The 23,889-nt window shown below is 43.3% G+C and overlaps 2 protein-coding genes across 3 annotated transcripts in view; both read left to right on the forward strand.

The window, feature by feature from the left end:
• LOC149958810 (transmembrane protein 45B-like) overlaps positions 1–15,015 on the forward strand; it is a 38,650-nt gene extending 23,635 nt beyond the window's left edge. For both annotated transcript variants that reach the window (XM_090165048.1, XM_090165049.1), the window contains exon 3: positions 14,429–15,015. In XM_090165048.1, the coding sequence (XP_090021174.1) occupies positions 14,429–14,938 (510 nt within the window). In that variant the 3' untranslated portion in view covers positions 14,939–15,015. The remainder of the gene's footprint in view (positions 1–14,428) is intronic.
• A 4,544-nt stretch (positions 15,016–19,559) lies between these two features.
• On the forward strand, positions 19,560–23,544 carry LOC149958811 (uncharacterized). Its single transcript, XM_090167254.1, has 2 exons — positions 19,560–19,689; positions 22,660–23,544. The coding sequence occupies exon 2, from the start codon at positions 22,666–22,668 to the stop codon at positions 23,542–23,544; it is 879 nt and encodes a 292-aa protein (XP_090023380.1). The 5' UTR covers positions 19,560–19,689; positions 22,660–22,665.
• Positions 23,545–23,889: the final 345 nt, after the last annotated feature.

Below are 23,889 nucleotides of genomic sequence, written 5' to 3' on the forward strand. Positions count from 1 at the left end.
AGGCTAGCGAAAGTTCGGCAAGGGAAATAATTCAGCTAACGCCTAGGGACCCATAACTTGGTCTTAATTGGTCCGAGACGATTCTACGAAAAGGCCGGCAAAGGAAATAATAAAGATTAAGCCTAGGGACCCAGAACTTGGTCTAATGTGGTTAGAGACGAGGCTAGGAAAAGGTCGGCAAGGGCCATAATAAAGCTTAAGAATAGGAACCCGGAACTTGGTCTAAGGTGGTCCGAGACGAGGCTGGGGAAAGGTTGGCAAAGGAAATAATAGAGCGCCTAGGGACCCGAAACTTGGTCTAAGGTGGTCTGAGACGAGGTTGCAAACAGGTCGACAAGGGCCATAAAAAGCTTAAGCCTAGGAGCTCGGAATTTGGTCTAAGGTGGTCCGAGACGAGGCTATGAAAAGGTCGACAAGGGAAATAATAAAGATTAAGCCTTGGGACCCAGAACTTGTTCTTAGGTGGTTCGATACCAGGCTACGAAAAGGTCGGCAAGGGAAATAATAAAGATTAAGCCTAGGGACCCGGAACTTGGTCTAATGTGGTTAGAGACGAGGCTAGGAAAAGGTTGGCAAGGGCCATAATAGATCTTAAGCCTAGGGACCCAGAACTTGATCATAGGTGGTACGAGACGAGGCTACGAAAAGGTCGACAAGGGAAATAATAAAGATTAAGCCTTGGGACCCAGAACTTGTTCTTAGGTGGTCCGAGACGAGGCTACGAAAAGTTTGGCAAGGGAAATAATAAAGATTAAGCCTAGGGACCCAGAACTTCGTCTTAGGTGGTCCGAGTCAAGGCTACGAAAAGGTCGACAAGGGAAATTATAAAGATTAAGCCTTGGGACCCAGATCTTGTTCTTAGGTGGTCCGATACCAGGCTACGAAAAAGTCGGCAAGGGAAATAATTAAGCTTACGCCTAGGGACCCAGAACTTGGTCTTAGGTGGTCCGAGACGAGGGTTCGAAAAGGTCGGCAAGGGAAAAAATTAAGATAATAATAATCAGCTAGGCTAATACCCAAGGCACCACCTTAGGCCTAAGTCATCAAGCGACTTTTGAAGCCTTTGTGGTTAGAGACGAGGCTAGGAAAAGGTTGGCAAGGGCCATAATAGAGCTTAAGCCTAGGGACCCAGAACTTGGTCTAAGGTGGTCCGAGACGAGGCTAGGGAAAGGTTGGGAAGGGCCATAATAGAGCATAAGCCTAGGGACCCGGAACTTGGTCTAATGTGGTCCGAGACGAGGCTAGGGGAAGTTCAGCAAGGACCATAATAAAGCACCTACGGACCCAGAACCTAATCTTAGGTTGTCTAAGACAAGACTACGAAAAGGTCTGCAAGGGCCATAAAAAAGCTTAAGCCTAGGAACCTGGAATTTGGTCTAATGTGGTCCGAGACGATCTAGGAAAAGGTTGGAAAGGGAATTGATAAAGTTTAAGCCTAGGGACCCGGAACTTGGTCTAATGTGGTCCGAGACGGGGCTACGAAAAGGTCGACAAGGGAAATAATAAAGATTAAGCCTAGGGACCCAGAACTTGGTCTAAGGTGGTCCGAGACGAGGCTAGGGAAAGGTTGGCAAAGGAAATAATAAAGCGCCTAGGGACCCGAAACTTGGTCTAAGGTGGTCCGAGACGAGGTTGCAAAAAGGTCGGCAGGGGCCAAAAAAGCTTAAGCCTAGGAGCTCGGAATTTGGTTTAAGGTGGTCCGAGACGAGGCTACGAAAAGGTCGGCAAGAGAAATAATAAAGCTTAAGCCTAGGGACCCAGAACTTGGTCTTAGGTTGTTCGAGACGAGGCTACGAAAAGGTCGACAATTGAAATAATAATGATTAAGCCTAGGGACCCAGAACTTGGTCTTAGGTGGTCCGAGACGAGGTTACGAAAAGTTCGGCAAGGGAAATAATTAAGATTAAGCCTAGGGACCCAGAACTTGTTCTTAGGTGGTCCGATACCAGGCTACGAAAAGGTCGGCAAGGGAAATAATAAAGAATAAGCCTAGGGACCCGGAACTTGATCTAAGGTGGTCCGAGACAAGGCTAGCGAAAGTTCGGCAAGGGAAATAATTCAGCTAACGCCTAGGGACCCATAACTTGGTCTTAATTGGTCCGAGACGATTCTACGAAAAGGCCGGCAAAGGAAATAATAAAGATTAAGCCTAGGGACCCAGAACTTGGTCTAATGTGGTTAGAGACGAGGCTAGGAAAAGGTCGGCAAGGGCCATAATAAAGCTTAAGAATAGGAACCCGGAACTTGGTCTAAGGTGGTCCGAGACGAGGCTGGGGAAAGGTTGGCAAAGGAAATAATAGAGCGCCTAGGGACCCGAAACTTGGTCTAAGGTGGTCTGAGACGAGGTTGCAAACAGGTCGACAAGGGCCATAAAAAGCTTAAGCCTAGGAGCTCGGAATTTGGTCTAAGGTGGTCCGAGACGAGGCTATGAAAAGGTCGACAAGGGAAATAATAAAGATTAAGCCTTGGGACCCAGAACTTGTTCTTAGGTGGTTCGATACCAGGCTACGAAAAGGTCGGCAAGGGAAATAATAAAGATTAAGCCTAGGGACCCGGAACTTGGTCTAATGTGGTTAGAGACGAGGCTAGGAAAAGGTTGGCAAGGGCCATAATAGATCTTAAGCCTAGGGACCCAGAACTTGATCTTAGGTGGTACGAGACGAGGCTACGAAAAGGTCGACAAGGGAAATAATAAAGATTAAGCCTTGGGACCCAGAACTTGTTCTTAGGTGGTCCGAGACGAGGCTACGAAAAGTTTGGCAAGGGAAATAATAAAGATTAAGCCTAGGGACCCAGAACTTCGTCTTAGGTGGTCCGAGTCAAGGCTACGAAAAGGTCGACAAGGGAAATTATAAAGATTAAGCCTTGGGACCCAGATCTTGTTCTTAGGTGGTCCGATACCAGGCTACGAAAAAGTCGGCAAGGGAAATAATTAAGCTTACGCCTAGGGACCCAGAACTTGGTCTTAGGTGGTCCGAGACGAGGGTTCGAAAAGGTCGGCAAGGGAAAAAATTAAGATAATAATAATCAGCTAGGCTAATACCCAAGGCACCACCTTAGGCCTAAGTCATCAAGCGACTTTTGAAGCCTTTGTGGTTAGAGACGAGGCTAGGAAAAGGTTGGCAAGGGCCATAATAGAGCTTAAGCCTAGGGACCCAGAACTTGGTCTAAGGTGGTCCGAGACGAGGCTAGGGAAAGGTTGGGAAGGGCCATAATAGAGCTTAAGCCTAGGGACCCGGAACTTGGTCTAATGTGGTCCGAGACGAGGCTAGGGGAAGTTCAGCAAGGACCATAATAAAGCACCTACGGACCCAGAACCTAATCTTAGGTTGTCTAAGACAAGACTACGAAAAGGTCTGCAAGGGCCATAAAAAAGCTTAAGCCTAGGAACCTGGAATTTGGTCTAATGTGGTCCGAGACGATCTAGGAAAAGGTTGGAAAGGGAATTGATAAAGTTTAAGCCTAGGGACCCGGAACTTGGTCTAATGTGGTCCGAGACGGGGCTACGAAAAGGTCGACAAGGGAAATAATAAAGATTAAGCCTAGGGACCCAGAACTTGTTCTTAGGTGGTCCGGGACGAGGCTACGAAAAGGTCGACAAGGGAAATAACAAAGATTAAGCCTAGGGACCCAGAACTTGTTCTTAGGTGGTCCGGGACGAGGCTACGAAAAGGTCGACAAGGGAAATAACAAAGATTAAGCCTAGGGACCCAGAACTTGTTCTTAGGTGGTCCGGGACGAGGCTACGAAAAGGTCAGCAAGGGAAATAATGAAGCTTAAGCCTAGGGACCCAGAACTTGTTCTTAGGTGGTCCGAGACGAGGCTAGGGAAAGTTTGGCAAGGGCCATAATAGAGCTTAAGCCTAGGGACCCAGAACTTGGTCTTAGGTGGTCCGAGACGAGGCTAGGGAAAGTTTGGCAAGGGCCATAATAGAGCTTAAGCCTAGGGACCCAGAATTTGGTCTTAGGTGGTCCGAGACGAGGCTGCGAAAAGGTCGACAATTGAAATAATAATGATTAAGCCTAGGGACCCAGAACTTACGTTTAAGGTGGTCCGAGACGAGGCTACGAAAAGGTCGGCAAGGGAAATAATAAAGATTAAGCCTAGGGACCCAGAACTTGGTCTTAGGTGGTCCGAGACGAGGCTACGAAAAGGTCGGCAAGATAAATAATAAAGATTAAGCTTAGGGACCCGGAACTTGGTCTAATGTGGTTAGAGACGAGGCTAGGAAAAGGTTGGCAAAGGCCATAATAAAGCTTAAGAATAGGAACCTGCAACTTGGTCTAAGGTGGTCCGAGACGAGGCTAGGGTAAGGTTGGCAAAGGAAATAATAGAGCGCCTAGGGACCCGGAACTTGGTCTAATGTGGTCCGAGACGAGGGTTCGAAAAGGTCGGCAAGGGAAAAAATTAAGATTAAGCCTAGGGAACCAGAACTTGGTCTAAGGTGGTCCGAGACGAGGCTAGGGAAAGTTTGCCAAGGGCCATAATAGAGCTTAAGCCTAGGGACCAAGAACTTGGTCTTAGGTGGTCCGAGACGAGGCTAGGGAAAGTTTGGCAAGGGCCATAATAGAGCTTAAGCCTAGGGACCCAGAATTTGGTCTTAGGTGGTCCGAGACGAGGCTAGGAAAAGGTCGGCAAGAGAAATAATAAAGCTTAAGCCTAGGGACCCAGAACTTGGTCTTAGGTGGTTCGAGACGAGGATACGAAAAGGTCGACAATTGAAATAATAATGATTAAGCCTAGGGACCCAGAACTTGGTCTTAGGTGGTTAGAGACGAGGCTAGGAAAAGGTTGGCAAGGGCCATAATAGAGCTTAAGCCTAGGGACCCGGAACTTGGTCTAAGGTGGTCCGAGACGAGGCTAGGGAAAGGTTGGCAAAGGAAATAATAGAGCGCCTAGGGGCCCGAAATATGGTCTAAGGTGGTCTGAGACGAGGTTGCAAACAGGTCGGCAAGGGCCATACAAATCTTAAGCCTAGGAGCTCGGAATTTGGTCTAAGGTGGTCCGAGACGAGGCTATGAAAAGGTCGACAAGGGAAATAATAAAGATTAAGCCTTGGGACCCAGAACTTGTTCTTAGGTGGTCCGATACCCGGCTATGAAAAGGTCGGCAAGGGAAATAATAAAGATTAAGCCTAGGGACCCGGAACTTGGTCTAATGTGGTTAGAGACGAGGCTAGGAAAAGGTTGGCAAGGGCCATAATAGAGCTTAAGCCTAGGACCCAGAACTTGATCTTAGGTGGTACGAGACGAGGCTACGAAAAGGTCGACAAGGGAAATAATAAAGATTAAGCCTAGGGACCCAGAACTTGGTCTAAGATGGTCCGAGACGAGGCTAGGGAAAGGTTGGCAAAGGAAATAATAAAGCTTAAGAATAGGAACCCGGAACTTCGTCTAAGGTGGTCCGAGACGAGGCTAGGGAAAGGTTGGCAAAGGAAATAATAAAGCGCCTGGGGCCCCGAAACGTGGTCTAAGGTGGTCCGAGACGAGGTTGCAAAAAGGTCGGCAAGGGCCATAAAAAGCTTAAGCCTAGGAGATCGGAATTTGGTCTAAGGTGGTCCGAGACGAGGCTATTAAAAGGTCGACAAGGGAAATAATAAAGATTAAGCCTTGGGACCCAGAACTTGTTCTTAGGTGGTCCGATACCAGGCTATGAAAAGGTCGGCAAGGGAAATAATAAAGATTAAGCCTAGGGACCCGGAACTTGGTCTAATGTGGTTAGAGACGAGGCTAGGAAAAGGTTGGCAAGGGCCATAATAGAGCTTAAGCCTAGGACCCAGAACTTGATCTTAGGTGGTACGAGACGAGGCTACGAAAAGGTCGACAAGGGAAATAATAAAGATTAAGCCTAGGGACCCAGAACTTGGTCTAAGGTGGTCCGAGACGAGGCTAGGGAAAGGTTGGCAAAGGAAATAATAAAGCTTAAGAATAGGAACCCGGAACTTCGCCTAAGGTGGTCCGAGACGAGGCTAGGGAAAGGTTGGCAAAGGAAATAATAAAGCGCCTAGGGACCCGAAACGTGGTCTAAGGTGGTCCGAGACGAGGTTGCAAAAAGGTCGGCAAGGGCCATAAAAAGCTTAAGCCTAGGAGCTCGGAATTTGGTCTAAGGTGGTCCGAGACGAGGCTAGCGAAAGGTCGGCAAGGGAAATAATTCAGCTAACGCCTAGGGACCCAGAACTTGGTCTTAGGAGGTCCGAGACGATTCTACGAAAAGGTCGGCAAGGGCCATTATAAAGCTTAAGAATAGGAACCCGGAACTTGGTCTAAGGTGGTCCGAGACGAGGCTAGGGAAAGTTTGGCAAGGGCCATAATAGAGCTTAAGCCTAGGGACCCAGAACTTGGTCTTAGGTGGTCCGAGACGAGGTTGCAAAAAGGTCGGCAAGGGCCATAAAAAGCTTAAGCCTAGGAGCTCGGAATTTGGTCTAAGGTGGTCCGAGACGAGGCTAGCGAAAGGTCGGCAAGGGAAATAATTCAGCTAACGCCTAGGGACCCAGAACTTGGTCTTAGGAGGTCCGAGACGATTCTACGAAAAGGTCGGGAAGGGCCATTATAAAGCTTAAGAATAGGAACCCGGAACTTGTTCTTAGGTGGTCCGAGACGAGGCTACGAAAAGTTTGGCAAGGGAAATAATAAAGATTAAGCCTAGGGACCCAGAACTTCGTCTTAGGTGGTCCGAGTCAAGGCTACGAAAAGGTCGACAAGGGAAATTATAAAGATTAAGCCTTGGGACCCAGATCTTGTTCTTAGGTGGTCCGATACCAGGCTACGAAAAAGTCGGCAAGGGAAATAATTAAGCTTACGCCTAGGGACCCAGAACTTGGTCTTAGGTGGTCCGAGACGAGGGTTCGAAAAGGTCGGCAAGGGAAAAAATTAAGATAATAATAATCAGCTAGGCTAATACCCAAGGCACCACCTTAGGCCTAAGTCATCAAGCGACTTTTGAAGCCTTTGTGGTTAGAGACGAGGCTAGGAAAAGGTTGGCAAGGGCCATAATAGAGCTTAAGCCTAGGGACCCAGAACTTGGTCTAAGGTGGTCCGAGACGAGGCTAGGGAAAGGTTGGGAAGGGCCATAATAGAGCTTAAGCCTAGGGACCCGGAACTTGGTCTAATGTGGTCCGAGACGAGGCTAGGGGAAGTTCAGCAAGGACCATAATAAAGCACCTACGGACCCAGAACCTTATCTTAGGTTGTCTAAGACAAGACTACGAAAAGGTCTGCAAGGGCCATAAAAAAGCTTAAGCCTAGGAACCTGGAATTTGGTCTAATGTGGTCCGAGACGATCTAGGAAAAGGTTGGAAAGGGAATTGATAAAGTTTAAGCCTAGGGACCCGGAACTTGGTCTAATGTGGTCCGAGACGGGGCTACGAAAAGGTCGACAAGGGAAATAATAAAGATTAAGCCTAGGGACCCAGAACTTGTTCTTAGGTGGTCCGGGACGAGGCTACGAAAAGGTCGACAAGGGAAATAACAAAGATTAAGCCTAGGGACCCAGAACTTGTTCTTAGGTGGTCCGGGACGAGGCTACGAAAAGGTCGACAAGGGAAATAACAAAGATTAAGCCTAGGGACCCAGAACTTGTTCTTAGGTGGTCCGGGACGAGGCTACGAAAAGGTCAGCAAGGGAAATAATGAAGCTTAAGCCTAGGGACCCAGAACTTGTTCTTAGGTGGTCCGAGACGAGGCTAGGGAAAGTTTGGCAAGGGCCATAATAGAGCTTAAGCCTAGGGACCCAGAACTTGGTCTTAGGTGGTCCGAGACGAGGCTAGGGAAAGTTTGGCAAGGGCCATAATAGAGCTTAAGCCTAGGGACCCAGAATTTGGTCTTAGGTGGTCCGAGACGAGGCTGCGAAAAGGTCGACAATTGAAATAATAATGATTAAGCCTAGGGACCCAGAACTTACGTTTAAGGTGGTCCGAGACGAGGCTACGAAAAGGTCGGCAAGGGAAATAATAAAGATTAAGCCTAGGGACCCAGAACTTGGTCTTAGGTGGTCCGAGACGAGGCTACGAAAAGGTCGGCAAGATAAATAATAAAGATTAAGCTTAGGGACCCGGAACTTGGTCTAATGTGGTTAGAGACGAGGCTAGGAAAAGGTTGGCAAAGGCCACAATAAAGCTTAAGAATAGGAACCTGCAACTTGGTCTAAGGTGGTCCGAGACGAGGCTAGGGTAAGGTTGGCAAAGGAAATAATAGAGCGCCTAGGGACCCGGAACTTGGTCTAATGTGGTCCGAGACGAGGGTTCGAAAAGGTCGGCAAGGGAAAAAATTAAGATTAAGCCTAGGGAACCAGAACTTGGTCTAAGGTGGTCCGAGACGAGGCTAGGGAAAGTTTGCCAAGGGCCAATATAGAGCTTAAGCCTAGGGACCAAGAACTTGGTCTTAGGTGGTCCGAGACGAGGCTAGGGAAAGTTTGGCAAGGGCCATAATAGAGCTTAAGCCTAGGGACCCAGAATTTGGTCTTAGGTGGTCCGAGACGAGGCTAGGAAAAGGTCGGCAAGAGAAATAATAAAGCTTAAGCCTAGGGACCCAGAACTTGGTCTTAGGTGGTTCGAGACGAGGATACGAAAAGGTCGACAATTGAAATAATAATGATTAAGCCTAGGGACCCAGAACTTGGTCTTAGGTGGTTAGAGACGAGGCTAGGAAAAGGTTGGCAAGGGCCATAATAGAGCTTAAGCCTAGGGACCCGGAACTTGGTCTAAGGTGGTCCGAGACGAGGCTAGGGAAAGGTTGGCAAAGGAAATAATAGAGCGCCTAGGGGCCCGAAACTTGGTCTAAGGTGGTCTGAGACGAGGTTGCAAACAGGTCGGCAAGGGCCATACAAATCTTAAGCCTAGGAGCTCGGAATTTGGTCTAAGGTGGTCCGAGACGAGGCTATGAAAAGGTCGACAAGGGAAATAATAAAGATTAAGCCTTGGGACCCAGAACTTGTTCTTAGGTGGTCCGATACCCGGCTATGAAAAGGTCGGCAAGGGAAATAATAAAGATTAAGCCTAGGGACCCGGAACTTGGTCTAATGTGGTTAGAGACGAGGCTAGGAAAAGGTTGGCAAGGGCCATAATAGAGCTTAAGCCTAGGACCCAGAACTTGATCTTAGGTGGTACGAGACGAGGCTACGAAAAGGTCGACAAGGGAAATAATAAAGATTAAGCCTAGGGACCCAGAACTTGGTCTAAGATGGTCCGAGACGAGGCTAGGGAAAGGTTGGCAAAGGAAATAATAAAGCTTAAGAATAGGAACCCGGAACTTCGTCTAAGGTGGTCCGAGACGAGGCTAGGGAAAGGTTGGCAAAGGAAATAATAAAGCGCCTAGGGACCCGAAACGTGGTCTAAGGTGGTCCGAGACGAGGTTGCAAAAAGGTCGGCAAGGGCCATAAAAAGCTTAAGCCTAGGAGCTCGGAATTTGGTCTAAGGTGGTCCGAGACGAGGCTATTAAAAGGTCGACAAGGGAAATAATAAAGATTAAGCCTTGGGACCCAGAACTTGTTCTTAGGTGGTCCGATACCAGGCTATGAAAAGGTCGGCAAGGGAAATAATAAAGATTAAGCCTAGGGACCCGGAACTTGGTCTAATGTGGTTAGAGACGAGGCTAGGAAAAGGTTGGCAAGGGCCATAATAGAGCTTAAGCCTAGGACCCAGAACTTGATCTTAGGTGGTACGAGACGAGGCTACGAAAAGGTCGACAAGGGAAATAATAAAGATTAAGCCTAGGGACCCAGAACTTGGTCTAAGGTGGTCCGAGACGAGGCTAGGGAAAGGTTGGCAAAGGAAATAATAAAGCTTAAGAATAGGAACCCGGAACTTCGCCTAAGGTGGTCCGAGACGAGGCTAGGGAAAGGTTGGCAAAGGAAATAATAAAGCGCCTAGGGACCCGAAACGTGGTCTAAGGTGGTCCGAGACGAGGTTGCAAAAAGGTCGGCAAGGGCCATAAAAAGCTTAAGCCTAGGAGCTCGGAATTTGGTCTAAGGTGGTCCGAGACGAGGCTAGCGAAAGGTCGGCAAGGGAAATAATTCAGCTAACGCCTAGGGACCCAGAACTTGGTCTTAGGAGGTCCGAGACGATTCTACGAAAAGGTCGGCAAGGGCCATTATAAAGCTTAAGAATAGGAACCCGGAACTTGGTCTAAGGTGGTCCGAGACGAGGCTAGGGAAAGTTTGGCAAGGGCCATAATAGAGCTTAAGCCTAGGGACCCAGAACTTGGTCTTAGGTGGTCCGAGACGAGGTTGCAAACAGGTCGGCAAGGGCCATAAAAAGCTTAAGCCTAGGAGCTCGGAATTTGGTCTAAGGTGGTCCGAGACGAGGCTACGAAAAGGTCGACAAGAGAAATAATAAAGCTTAAGCCTAGGGACCCAGAACGTGGTCTTAGGTGGTCCGATACGAGGCTACGAAAAGGTCGACAAGAGAAATAATAAAGCTTAAGCCTAGGGACCCAGAACTTGGTCTTAGGTGGTCCGAGACGAGGCTAGGGAAAGTTTGGCAAGGGCATAATAGAGCTTAAGCCTAGGGACCCAGAACTTGGTCTTAGGTGGTCCGAGACGAGGCTAGGGAAAGTTTGGCAAGGGCCATAATAGAGCTTAAGCCTAGGGACCCAGAATTTGGTCTTAGGTGGTCCGAGACGAGGCTGCGAAAAGGTCGACAATTGAAATAATAATGATTAAGCCTAGGGACCCAGAACTTACGTTTAAGGTGGTCCGAGACGAGGCTACGAAAAGGTCGGCAAGGGAAATAATAAAGATTAAGCCTAGGGACCCAGAACTTGGTCTTAGGTGGTCCGATACCAGGCTACGAAAAGGTCGGCAAGGGAAATAATAAAGATTAAGCCTAGGGACCCGGAACTTGGTCTAATGTGGTTAGAGACGAGGCTAGGAAAAGGTTGGCAAGGGCCATAATAGATCTTAAGCCTAGGGACCCAGAACTTGATCTTAGGTGGTACGAGACGAGGCTACGAAAAGGTCGACAAGGGAAATAATAAAGATTAAGCCTAGGGACCCGGAACTTGGTCTAATGTGGTTAGAGACGAGGCTAGGAAAAGGTTGGCAAGGGCCATAATAGATCTTAAGCCTAGGGACCCAGAACTTGTTCTTAGGTGGTCCGAGACGAGGCTACGAAAAGTTTGGCAAGGGAAATAATAAAGATTAAGCCTAGGGACCCAGAACTTCGTCTTAGGTGGTCCGAGTCGAGGCTACGAAAAGGTCGACAAGGGAAATAATAAAGATTAAGCCTTGGGACCCAGATCTTGTTCTTAGGTGGTCCGATACCAGGCTACGAAAAAGTCGGCAAGGGAAATAATAAAGATTAAGCATAGGGACCCAGAACTTGGTCTTAGGTGGTCCGAGTCGAGGCTACGAAAAGGTTGACAAGGGAAATAATAAAGATTAAGCCTTGGGACCCAGAACTTGTTCTTAGGTGGTCCGATACCAGGCTACGAAAAGGTCGGCAAGGGAAATAATAAAGATTAAGCCCAGGGACCCGGAACTTGGTCTAATGTGGTTAGAGACGAGGCTAGGAAAAGGTTGGCAAGGGCCATAATAGAGCTTAAGCCTAGGGACCCAGAACTTGATTTTAGGTGGTACGAGACGAGGCTACGAAAAGGTCAACAAGGGAAATAATAAAGATTAAGCCTAGGGACCCAGAACTTGGTCAAAGGTGGTCCGAGACGAGGCTAGGGAAAGGTTGGCAAAGGAAATAATAAAGCGCCTAGGGACCCGAAACTTGGTCTAAGGTGGTCCGAGACGAGGTTGCAAAAAGGTCGGCAAGGGCCATAAAAAGCTTAAGCCTAGGAGCTCGGAATTTGGTCTAAGGTGGACCGAGACAAGGCTAGCGAAAGGTCGGCAAGGGAAATAATTCAGCTAACGCCTAGGGACCCAGAACTTGGTCTTAATTGGTCCGAGACGATTCTACGAAAAGGTTGGCAAAGGAAATAATAAAGATTAAGCCTAGGGACCCAGAACTTGGTCTAATGTGGTTAGAGACGAGGCTAGGAAAAGGTTGGCAAGGGCCATAATAAAGCTAAAGAATAGGAACCCGGAACTTGGTCTAAGGTGGTCCGAGACGAGGCTAGGGAAAGGTTGGCAAAGGAAATAATAGAGCGCCTAGGGGCCCGAAACTTGGTCTAAGGTGGTCTGAAACGAGGTTGCAAACAGGTCGGCAAGGGCCATAAAAAGCTTAAGCCTAGGAGCTCGGAATTTGGTCTAAGGTGGTCCGAGACGAGGCTATGAAAAGGTCGACAAGGGAAATAATTAAGATTAAGCCTTGGGACCCAGAACTTGTTCTTAGGTGGTCCGATACCAGGCTACGAAAAGATCGGCAAGGGAAATAATAAAGATTAAGCCTAGGGACCCGGAACTTGGTCAAATGTGGTTAGAGACGAGGCTAGGAAAAGGTTGGCAAGGGCCATAATAGAGCTTAAGCCTAGGGACCCAGAACTTGGTCTTAGGTGGTCCGAGTCGAGGCTACGAAAAGGTCGACAAGGGAAATAATAAAGATTAAGCCTTGGGACCCAGAACTTGTTCTTAGGTGGTCCGAGACGAGGCTACGAAAAGTTTGGCAAGGGAAATAATAAAGATTAAGCCTAGGGACCCAGAACTTGGTCTTAGGTGGTCCGAGTCGAGGCTACGAAAAGGTCGACAAGGGAAATAATAAAGATTAAGCCTTGGGACCCAGAACTTGTTCTTAGGTGGTCCGATACCAGGCTACGAAAAAGTCGGCAAGGGAAATAATAAAGATTAAGCATAGGGACCCAGAACTTGGTCTTAGGTGGTCCGAGTCGAGGCTACGAAAAGGTCGACAAGGGAAATAATAAAGATTAAGCCTTGGGACCCAGAACTTGTTCTTAGGTGGTCCGATACCAGGCTACGAAAAGGTCGGCAAGGGAAATAATAAAGATTAAGCCTAGGGACCCGGAACTTGGTCTAATGTGGTTAGAGACGAGGCTAGGAAAATGTTGGCAAGGGCCATAATAGAGCTTAAGCCTAGGGACCCTGAACTTGATCTAGGGTGGTCCGAGATGAGGCTAGGGAAAGGTCAGCAGGGGAAATAATAAAGATTAAGCCTAGGGACCCAGAACTTGGTCTTAGGTGGTCAGGGTTGCCACAATATTTTAGGAGTAAAATTTACTGAAATTTTTTTCCCATTAATTTTTAGAGATTTATCATTTTTAAATATTTTTCATGCCTTTTTCAGGGCACATAAAATTAAATTTTTGAAGTTTATATAGTCAAGAATGAATTTATCTTTACATCCATAAAAGTGACGTCTTCCGACGCCATTGAAGCTTACGCTGGTGACGTTTTGTTTTGCCGCCTAGAAAAATTCGACCATGATTCCCGCGGGTCGTCTCAACCTAATCATTCTTGTGTGGCATAAGAATTTTTCGTTAACTTTGAAATTTCCTCGCTAAGATAATGGTGTCGGTCTCTTGTCATTCCTTATGGCTATCAGTAATTTCCAGTATTTGACACAGTTGTGTAGTTTAAATTTTGCATGAATTTTTTCTGGTGTAGCTCACGCCACTGACACGAAATTTCAGTAAAAGTAGTGTATGATTAACATTTCTATTCGCGACCGAAAACTATCGCAACGCCCCCTATGTTTCGCCATTGAAACTTAAATATGTAGCGGCTAAAGCTAATTTTTCCTTATCGATATTGGTAAATTTGACTTTATAAATAATGATACTTGCATTTTAATATAATTTTTGCTTCGTTTGCTTATCTTTTGAAAAGTTTATGAAAGAAAAAAAACGTCTTTATGACTTAAATTTTTCTGTAATAGACACAAGATCACAGGTGCTATACCTAGAAGTTATTAGTGCCGTTACGTCAACTAGACTCGTTTCGGTCGCCTTTGTAACAGTACAGGCAATGGACTAATTTATGCTAGAAATAGCGTGACTTAAGAAATATTTTCAGCGAATAGTTGAAAGTGTAGCACTAATGTAGCCAATAGGGGGAAATGTAGCAATAACAACTAAAATTTGAAAATGTAGCATTAATAGAGCCTATAGTTAAAAGTATAGCACTAATAGTTGAAATTGTGGCACTATTAAAGCAATATTTGAAAGTGTAGCAGCAATAGAGCAATATTTTAAAGTGTAGCACTAAAAGAGCAATATTTTAAAGTGTAGCACTAAAAGAGCAATATTTAAAAGTGTAGCACTAATAGAGCAATATTTGAAAGTGTAGCACTAATAAAGCGAATAGTTTAAAGTGTAGCACTAATGGAGCCAACAGTGGAAATTGTAGCACTAATAAAGCCAATAGTCGCAAGTGTAGTATTAATAGAGCCAATAGTCGCAAGTGTAGTATTAATAGAGCCAATAGTTGACAATGTAGCACTAATAGAGCGATTAGTTGAAAGTGTAGCACTAATGGAGCCAACTGTGGAAATTGTAGCCAATTGTTTTCAGTAACTAATACGTTATTCTTTTCAGGCCATGTCAGTGACTGCAATGCTCTTCCACAACCACACCAACGGCCATTCCATGCTGGACGGCCACCTTCACAACCTCTTGGTTTGTCTATTCGCGTGTGGCGCCATCAGCGTGGCCCTGGAAATAAGATTCCCGCGAAGCCCGCTGTTTCCCATTTTCAGGTCCCTGTTCACGATGGTCAGCGGCACCTGGTTTCTGGAGGTCGCTTTCATACTGTACAATCCGATGCCCAACGCTCGCAGCTGGGAACCCATCAGCCATAGCGAAATGATGCTGGTGACGGTCATTTTCGCGGCGCATTTGGCGGCTAATATATTATTCGTCATCCTAATCGGACTATTGGTGTATCTTAAATACCGCAAAGATTTGAAAAATAAAGAAGCCAAATTCGGATACAATCAACTGAATGATAATGAAAGGGCTGTTAATTTGAAGAATTTGGATCCTTTGGTCACGAATGGTTGTACGCGTTGTAAGGATCATCGAGATGACGATGATTCCGAAGTATAGCCGGCAATCCAGCTAGCCAGTAAGTCAAACCTATAGCTTTCGGGTTTCCGTTAAAATAAAAAAGTAAAAAGTGAATTTATGCATTGATTTTGAATTTTAAATTGAAAATACCTTTTTGTAATATAATTGCCTTAACAATTTATGACGTCAACAAAGGGTAAAATGGCGGCGAAGTGATTAACATATAAATATTTTAAAGTTAATTTTCATAACTAAATATTAGTTTTAAGTGACATAATTTTATTTTTATAATTTTATAATTCTGGACATAAAAATCTTATGATGTTCCCTAAATCACAAATTCGAAATGTGTCTAATCTTTAATTTGTTATTTGGCGTACATTAATTGGTTATTTTGCATGAATTCATTGGTCAAAAAGTTGTGCCTCCGGCCTTTCAGGAAAAGACTAAAGATTACTGAGGAGCCCAAAGGCCCAAAAAGAGGCGGAGACTAGAGATCAAAATATTCACTATAGCATAAGTAACATAATAAAAATAAATATGACACTTCCTATTGCTTTAATGCTAATTTTCTAACCGAACCTTTTTTTCGGCACTGACACTCTCTTTAAGCTGTGACTTGGACTCGCGACTAGCAGTTTTGGATGACTACTTTTTGATAAAAATTTAAGCCTAATATCGGAGAGCACGTTCTGGAGTCGCGAGGGGCTTTGGCTTTGTTTCGAAGCCCGCGTGCGAATCACGCGTGATAAAAAAAACACGAGATCGTGGCGCCGAGAACAACGTTTTTATTTTTATAATTTTAGCCGAATATTTCGCCTATCTATCGGGAACCAGATATTTCGGCTTAGTGGAAGTCTCGCGTATTTTAGACACTAGAGGGCTCTGTGCTGAGAAAACATCTTGATTACGCAATAACTATGAAAATCAGTTTGGTTGTAAATCTTGTTAATTGTCATAGTTATTGTTATTATGGTACTTATGATTATAGCAATGGATACTAGAGACCAAAAGCCAAACCATTTTATACTTGGTCGACGGGTTATGAAGTCGGAGACTAAATATTACTGAGGAGACGGGAGACTAGATACTGCAGTGAAGACTGGAGACCAAGAAAAACTTTTTAATTTTGCGTCTCCGGTCTCCGAATTTGGAGACTCAATATTGCAGAGAAAACTGGAGACCAGATCTTGATATAGAGACTGGATATCAAAACAGCCCATTTCAATCTTGGTCTCCGTCCTCTGCGGTTTAAGAGATTGGAGATGCCATCTTGTAGACGCATGCTCAGGATGCGAGGCGTAAAATAAAAATGCAGGGATAGGGGGTAATTAGTAACACCGCTGCAAAGCTTCAGTCCCATTCGGTCGACGACGATTTTGGGTTCGTCCCATTCGACCGAAAGTAGCCCAAATTGGCGATTTTTGATTAAATAAATTTTTAGTCCCATTCGACCGAAAGTAGCCCAAATGGGCGATTTCTGATTAAATACATTTTTAGTCCCATTCGACCGAAAGTAGCCCAAATGGGCGATTTTTGATTAAATAAATTTTTAGTCCCATTCGACCGAAAGTAGCCCAAATGGGCGATTTTTGATTAAATCAATTTTTAGTCCCATTTGACCGAAATTTCATTGGACATAACCCAATCTAAAAATATTCGATTTGGGTACATTTGTTCGAATTTCATTCGTCGGAACGGTGCACAGTGGGGCAATCTGAGCCCAAACCTGGTCATAATTAATATCTCAAAAACCGTTTCCTGTACTAATTTCAAATTTTTGTGACACTTAACACGGGTTGGGGGACAATTAAAAATGATAACATCGATGACCTTGAACCATGTCTTCAAGGTCATTGAAAAATCATCTCGGGAATCGTTAGATTTAGAAACTTCGTTCCAATTAGAAAGTTGTTCCTCATCATATTTAATGTCTAAATAAATTCGGCCCGAATTCATTTGATCAATTGAAAGTCGGAAAATAAGTTGGTCATCAAGTAAACAATGCTAAACTGTTTACAATAAAAATTTAATAAATCCAAAAATTACGTAAAAGAAATTATCCCATTGACTGAGCATTGTTTTAAGTTGAATCGACGAACTGTAAAGAAAATAAATTTTCGATTACTTGGCTTTCTTTTTTACAATTTGAATCATATCAAACCCATTTAGCATAAAATGTGGCGAAGAACACTTTTCTAATTGGATTTTTTTTAATATCCATTATGGTTCTCAACATAAATTTGAATAAATAGAATATTCGGGAACAGAACATATGTTATGTCCGATTCATAATAACTTTCCTGTAGCCAGTTTAGCATTATTTACTTGATGACCAACTGGTTTTAAGTGTGAAATTTTTCAGCTTTCAATTGATCAAATGAATTCGGGCTAAAGTTATTCAGACATTAAATATGATGAGGAACACCTTTCTAATTGGAACGAAGTTTCTAAATCTAACGGTTCTCGAGATAATTTTTCAATGACCTTGAAGAAACGGTTCAAAGTCATCGATGTTATCATTTTTAATTGTTCCCCAACACGTGTTAAGTGCCACAAAAATTTGAAATTAGTACAGGAAACGGTTTTGATGTTATCGCCATGGATCGTTTTTAAATTGGACACCCTTTTTAATTTCATATATCTATTTAAAATCTGTACAAAAAATAGAAAATAGGCAAATATCGCCAAAATGTTTAATCGATATTGTGATAAATAATGAACATTCATGAACTTAAATCAAAAATTGCAACTTAATCTACCTAAATTCATAACTAAAAGTCACATTAATTCTAAAAGGAATATATTAGTTAAAGACCTTTAACGTCGTTTTCCAGAATTCACACTATTTGAACTACGTGGCTTTGTATAATAGTTTCATAACTCTAAAATATCGATATCTACTTGGTATTGATATTTCCAAAACCAAAGACTGCAAAAAAAATATCTTAACCTTTTAAATCAAGCCTGAATGTATACCAAAAATTATGCAAAAACTCCTACTTAAAATTTCTAAAAAATTCTACTACTTCTAAGGAGCCTGGTGGAGAATAAAATTTTGCAGTCAAAAATAAAACACCGGTAAATTGTGCGGTGGTTTATAAACAAATATTATAAATTAAAAAAAAATCATACGCCTGATTTATTTTTTTGACTTTTGGCCAGGTTTGGGCTCAGTTTGCCCCACTGTGCGGTGGTACAAATGTCCGAATGCCGGAAAACAGGATCGTATGTCCGAAAACGTATTTCATTTGCCCGAAACATTTATCACCACTTTTGTTGGTGATTTTAGTCGTTCAATTTATGTTAACTTTACTGGCGAATTTCATTTGTTCGAATAATCGTTTGTCCGTTTTTTCGAACATTAGGAATTGGTTGTTTTTTTTTTAAATATTGTTAATATAAGAAAATAGTAACATTAACGTGAACCTAACCTAACATAACCTAATCTAACCTAATCTAACCTAACCTAACCTAAAATATCCACAACATTCAACGCAATTCCCACTTACTATATCGGCCAAAGCAAAAAGGGACATAATATGATAAAATGATTAGACATTATAATGCTTATATCCGTTTATTATTGAAATATTTTACATTTCATTTTATTTTGAATTTAAAAAAACAGCAATAAGAAATACTAATTTAGCGACAGAATTCGGACAAGTGATGCTACCGATTCGGACGAATGAAACAAACAAGATGTCCAACTCGTACAATTGAAACATTTGTTATTTCGGCGGTTCGAACATTTGTTCCACCGTTCGGACGATTGAAATTCGAACAAATGTACCAACCCCTATTTATCGATTTTCAATTTTCTAGCCCACGGGGCGGGAAAAATTAAATTATTCGGTCGAATGGGAAAACACCGCCGATCCAAAGCCGCTGACGCCGATATTTTCTCCTGCGCCGGACCGCCGCCACCAAGTCATTTACTTTTCGGCGCACCGCCGACGCCGCCGCCGCCGATAAATTTTGTCCCGCCACCCAATTTGTTTTCGAGATTTTTTAAGTACCTTATTTTTTAAAAGGGGGAAGAAACTTTTACCCCTTCACACCACCGCCACCCCCGAAAAAAATCAGCGCGTCGTGCCACCACGGGGTGTTTTTCGTGAAACGTCGCTGCCGAATCAAATCAAATCGGCGCTATGCTCTAACTGCAAAGTTTGCAAACTCTATTAAAAATAGTGGAAAAAGTAGACGTACTGAAACCAAGGCAGATTATATAATATTACACCCGTGACCATTAGTTTCAAACTGACTCGGAAAAACAATATTAAACGACAAAATAAACGTAAAAAATTTTCACGCGTTAAAATGTGAGCGTTGGAAATGTATGTCGGCGTATAGTTTACCTTTTTAGCCGAGGCAAGAATGGTTTTATTCCAACCAGGGAGAATGACTCTGATGAGTGGATCACCGGGAATCATAATCCCCCTTCCACGAGTGGGAGGGAGATAAAACGTCACCGGCGCGCTCCAATGGCGTCGGGGGACGTCAGTTCATGAGATACCCGGCTGATTTGATTGTGGTTTAGGGGGAGGAAGCTTACTGTGAGAGCGTGAGGGGGTTGGCAAATCGTCTCGGTAGAGTCACTATCCCCAAGTAGAAATGAAAATATTCTTGGTTTAGGCATACGCGGTGAATGTCTGCGTTTGACAAAACTAGAGCACGCGTATGTAGATGAAATAACACACCTAACGCGCTTACTTTAATGGTTAGAGTCCTGGTTCAATTCGCCGCTGGAAGCAACGTTACGTTAAAGAGAGGAATTAACTCCGGAGGTAGGTGCGATTTTAATCGTTTCCTTATATAATTTTACTAACTGCACTAACTAACCTACCTCGAAATCCCAAAACAGGGCTGAGGACATAATCGTAGTAAAATGAGAGCAAAGAGCTGCACTAACTAACCTACCTCGAAATCCCAAAACAGGGCTGAGGACATAATCGTAGTAAAATGAGAGCAAAGAGCTGCACTAACTACCCTACCTCGAAATCCCAAAACAGGGCTGAAGACAGAATCGGAAAACAATGAGATCAAAGAGCTGCACTAACCACCCTACCTCGAAATCCTAAAACAGGGCTGAGGACATAGTCGTAGTAAAATTAGATCAAAGAGCTGCACTAACTACCCTACCTCGAAATCCCAAAGCAGGGCTGAGGACAGAATCAGAGTAAAATGAGGTCGAAGAGCTGCACTAACTACCCTACCTCGAAATCCCAAAACAGGGCTGAGGACATAATCGTAGTAAAATGAGATCAAAGAGCTGCACTAACTACCCTACCTCGAAATCCCAAAACAGGGCTGAAGAAAGAATCGGAGTAAAATGAGATCAAAGAGCTGCACTAACTACCCTACCTCGAAATCCCAAAGCAGGGCTGAGGACAGAATCGGAGTAAAATGAGGTCAAAGAGCTGCACTAACTACCCTACCTCGAAATCCCAAAACAGGGCTGAGGACATAATCGTAGTAAAATGAGATCAAAGAGCTGCACTAACTATCCTATCTCGAAATCCCAAAACAGGGCTGAGGACAGAATCGGAGTAAAATGAGGTCAAAGAGCTGCACTAACTAACCTACCTCGAAATCTCAGAACCGGGCTGAGGACAGAATCAGAGTAAAATTACGTCAAAGAACTGCACTAACTATCCTACCTCGAAATCCCACAACCGGGCTGAGCACAGAATCGGGCTAAAATGAGATCAAAGAGCTGCACTAACTACCCTACCTCAAAATCCCAGAACAGGGCTGAGGACAGAATCAGAGTAAAATGAGGTCAAAGAGCTCCACTAACTAACCTACCTCGAAATCCCAAAACAGGGCTGAGGACATAATCGTAGTAAAATGAGATCAAAGAGCTGCACTAACTATCCTATCTCGAAATCCCAAAACAGGGCTGAGGACAGAATCGGAGTAAAATGAGGTCAAAGAGCTGCACTAATTAACCTACCTCGAAATCCCAGAAAAGGGCTGAGGACAGAATCGGAGTAAAATGAGATCCGCACTAACTAACCTACCTCGAAATCCCAGAACAGGGCTGAGGACAGAATCGGAGTAAAAAGACGTCAAAGAACTGCACTAACTACCTACCTTGAAATCCCAGAACAGGGCTGAGCACAGAATCGGAGTAAAATGAGATCAAAGAGCTGCACTAAATACCCTACCTAAAAATCCCAAAACCGGGCTAAGGACAGAATCGGAGTAAAATTACGTCAAAGACCTGCACTAAGTTAGGGTTTAAAAAAACCCGTTTTTTTTTTAAATACCCAGCCCAGTGGGTTTTTTCGGGTTTTATTGGGTTTTATTGGGTTTTTTATTTTAAAAATATTAAATATTTTATGTTAAATATATTATGTTTATTAAATATATTATGTTTATTAAATTATTATTGTTTATTAAATATATTATGTTTATTAAATATATTATGTTTATTAAATTATTATTGTTTATTAAATATATTATGTTTATTAAATTATTATTGTTCATTAAATATATTATGTTTATTAAATATATTATGTTTATTAAATTATTATTGTTTATTTAATATATTATGTTTATTAAATATATTATGTTTATTAAATATATTATGTTTATTAAATATATTATGTTAATTAAATATATTATGTTTATTAAATATATTGTGTTTATTAAATATATTGTTTCTTGAAAATATATTATATTTTCAAGAAACAATTTAATTTTACAATTTTACATGTGAAAAGGCAATGAAACTTGTGAAAGTCTATAGATATTTCCGCGCTGAACCAAAAAATTTTCCACTCGTTTTTTTTTTAAATTCAAAACTTTGAATGTGGGTTTTTTAATTGGGTTTTTTAAGTGGGTTTTTTTTTAAGTGGGTAATACGAACCCTGGCACTAACTACCCTGTCTCGAAATCCCAGAAAAGTTGAAAAATATCTAATCTAATGAACATATATGGCGACCAAACTTTTGTAGGAAACTAATAAGACTTAGTAGGAAACCAATAAAACTTAGTAGGAAATCTAAACTTTAGTAGGAAACCCATAAACACTAGTAGGAAATTCAGCAACATTAGTAAATAACCTAACTACTTTAGTAGGAAACCCAACAACTTCAGCACGAAACCCAAGAACATTAGTATAGGAAACCTAACAACTTTATTAGGAATTTCAACCACTTTAGTAGGAAACCTAACCTCTTTGTTGGAAACCTATAAACCTTAGTAGGAAACCTAAACTTTAGTAAAAAACCCATAAACCCTAGTAGGAAATCCAGAACATTAGTAGGAAACCCAGAACATTAGTAGGAAACCCAACAACTTCAGTTTGGAAACCCATAAACCCTAGTAGGAAAACCAACAACTTTAGTAGGAAACCCAACCACTTTAGTAGGAAAACCAACAACTTTAGTAGGAAACCCAACCACTTTAGTAGGAAACCCAACCACTTTAGTAGGAAGACCACCAACTTCAATAGGAGAACCAACAACTTTAGTAGGAAATCCACTCACTTTAGTAAGAAAACCAACCACTTTAGTAGAACAACCAACAATTTTAGTAGGAAAACCAACAACTTAAGTAGGAAAACCAACCACTTTAGTAGAAAAACCAACCACTTTAGTAGGAAAACCAACCACTTCAGTAGGAAACCCAACAACTTAAGTAGGAAACCCAGTAACTTTAGTACGAACCCAGTAACTTCAGTAGAAAGCCTAAATTCTTTAGTAGGAAAATACACGCATAAATTAAGCCAAAAAACCCTGTATTTCCAGATCGCCATGGAAGACATCGCCGGTTTTGTAGTTCCAGGAGTATCCTTCGTCCTTCTGGGATTATGGTGGCTGGCGGTGCCCTTGCACAAATACTTCAAGTCCCAGCAGAATCAACCCGACCACAAACCGACCGAACCATACGTCAGCCAGTCCAGCTACCACTTCGGCTTTTGCCCCAAGACACCGGTGGAAGGCCTGTTCCAAATAACCGGCGGCCTGACGTGCGTCGTAGCCTCCATCCTGCAACGGAACGACCCGGAGAAACCGTCTCACCACATTCTGTACCTCGGTTACGTCATCAGCGGAGCCGTTGACGTCATAAAAGCTAACAGCAAAATACTGCCGAAGGGTTCCGGATACGTCAGCTTAGTCGTGGCGCATATCCTGGAGGTTATGCTACTGCACCTTCAACAAAGCACGGAATTGAAAGTGAAAGTGAGCGAACTACCCTACGTGGGCAACGATACCCACTTAATCGACGGAATTACCCACGTCGATATGGACAGTAAATTCCAGTACTACGTCGGGCAGTCCACCATCGAGAATTACACCGAATTTCTTATGTCTCTCACCGTGTTGAGTGTCTGCGTTGTTTTGATTCTTGAAATGAAATTTCGACACGCCATCGGTTTCGCGGTGATCAGGGCTGTTTTCTGTTTGGTGCACGGTTCCTGGCTTTGTCAAATGGGCGTCTTGTCCCGAAAAATTGACGACTACGACCCGGTCGGGTCCTACTCGAATTTGGTTAATTTAATGTACGTGACTCACGTAGGTGGCGCTGCCGCCTTAGCCGCTATCGCCATTATTTTGTGTTACTTAATTTATTTGAAAAATATTAGATGCTTCAGCGTTTTCAGATCCGTTCCTACCGATTTTCATATCTAACAAAATAGACGCGTTCGTTAAAATAGCGTACGCCATCTGGTGACGGTTTTCGAAACAAGGCTGAATAGACTAATTCCACTTTCCAATTTGTTTGATTCTATTTTAGCTATTAAATAGTGGTTTAGTAACGAATCTAGAGATGGCGCTAGTGGCCTACAAAACGCCATCTTGTGACGGTTTACAAAATAAGGCTAAATATTCCGATTTCACCCATCTATATCGCAAATCTCACTCGCAGTCGTAAAGCTCACTCGCCAACGCAAAGCTCACTCACAGTCGCAAAACTCACTGACAGTCGCAATACTCACTCGCAGTCGCAAAACTCACTCACAGTCGCAAAACTCA

The sequence above is a fragment of the Leiobunum rupestre genome, chromosome 2, assembly GCF_980474605.1.
Source record: "Leiobunum rupestre chromosome 2, qqLeiRupe1.1.hap1, whole genome shotgun sequence".
Lineage (NCBI taxonomy): Eukaryota > Metazoa > Arthropoda > Arachnida > Opiliones > Sclerosomatidae > Leiobunum > Leiobunum rupestre.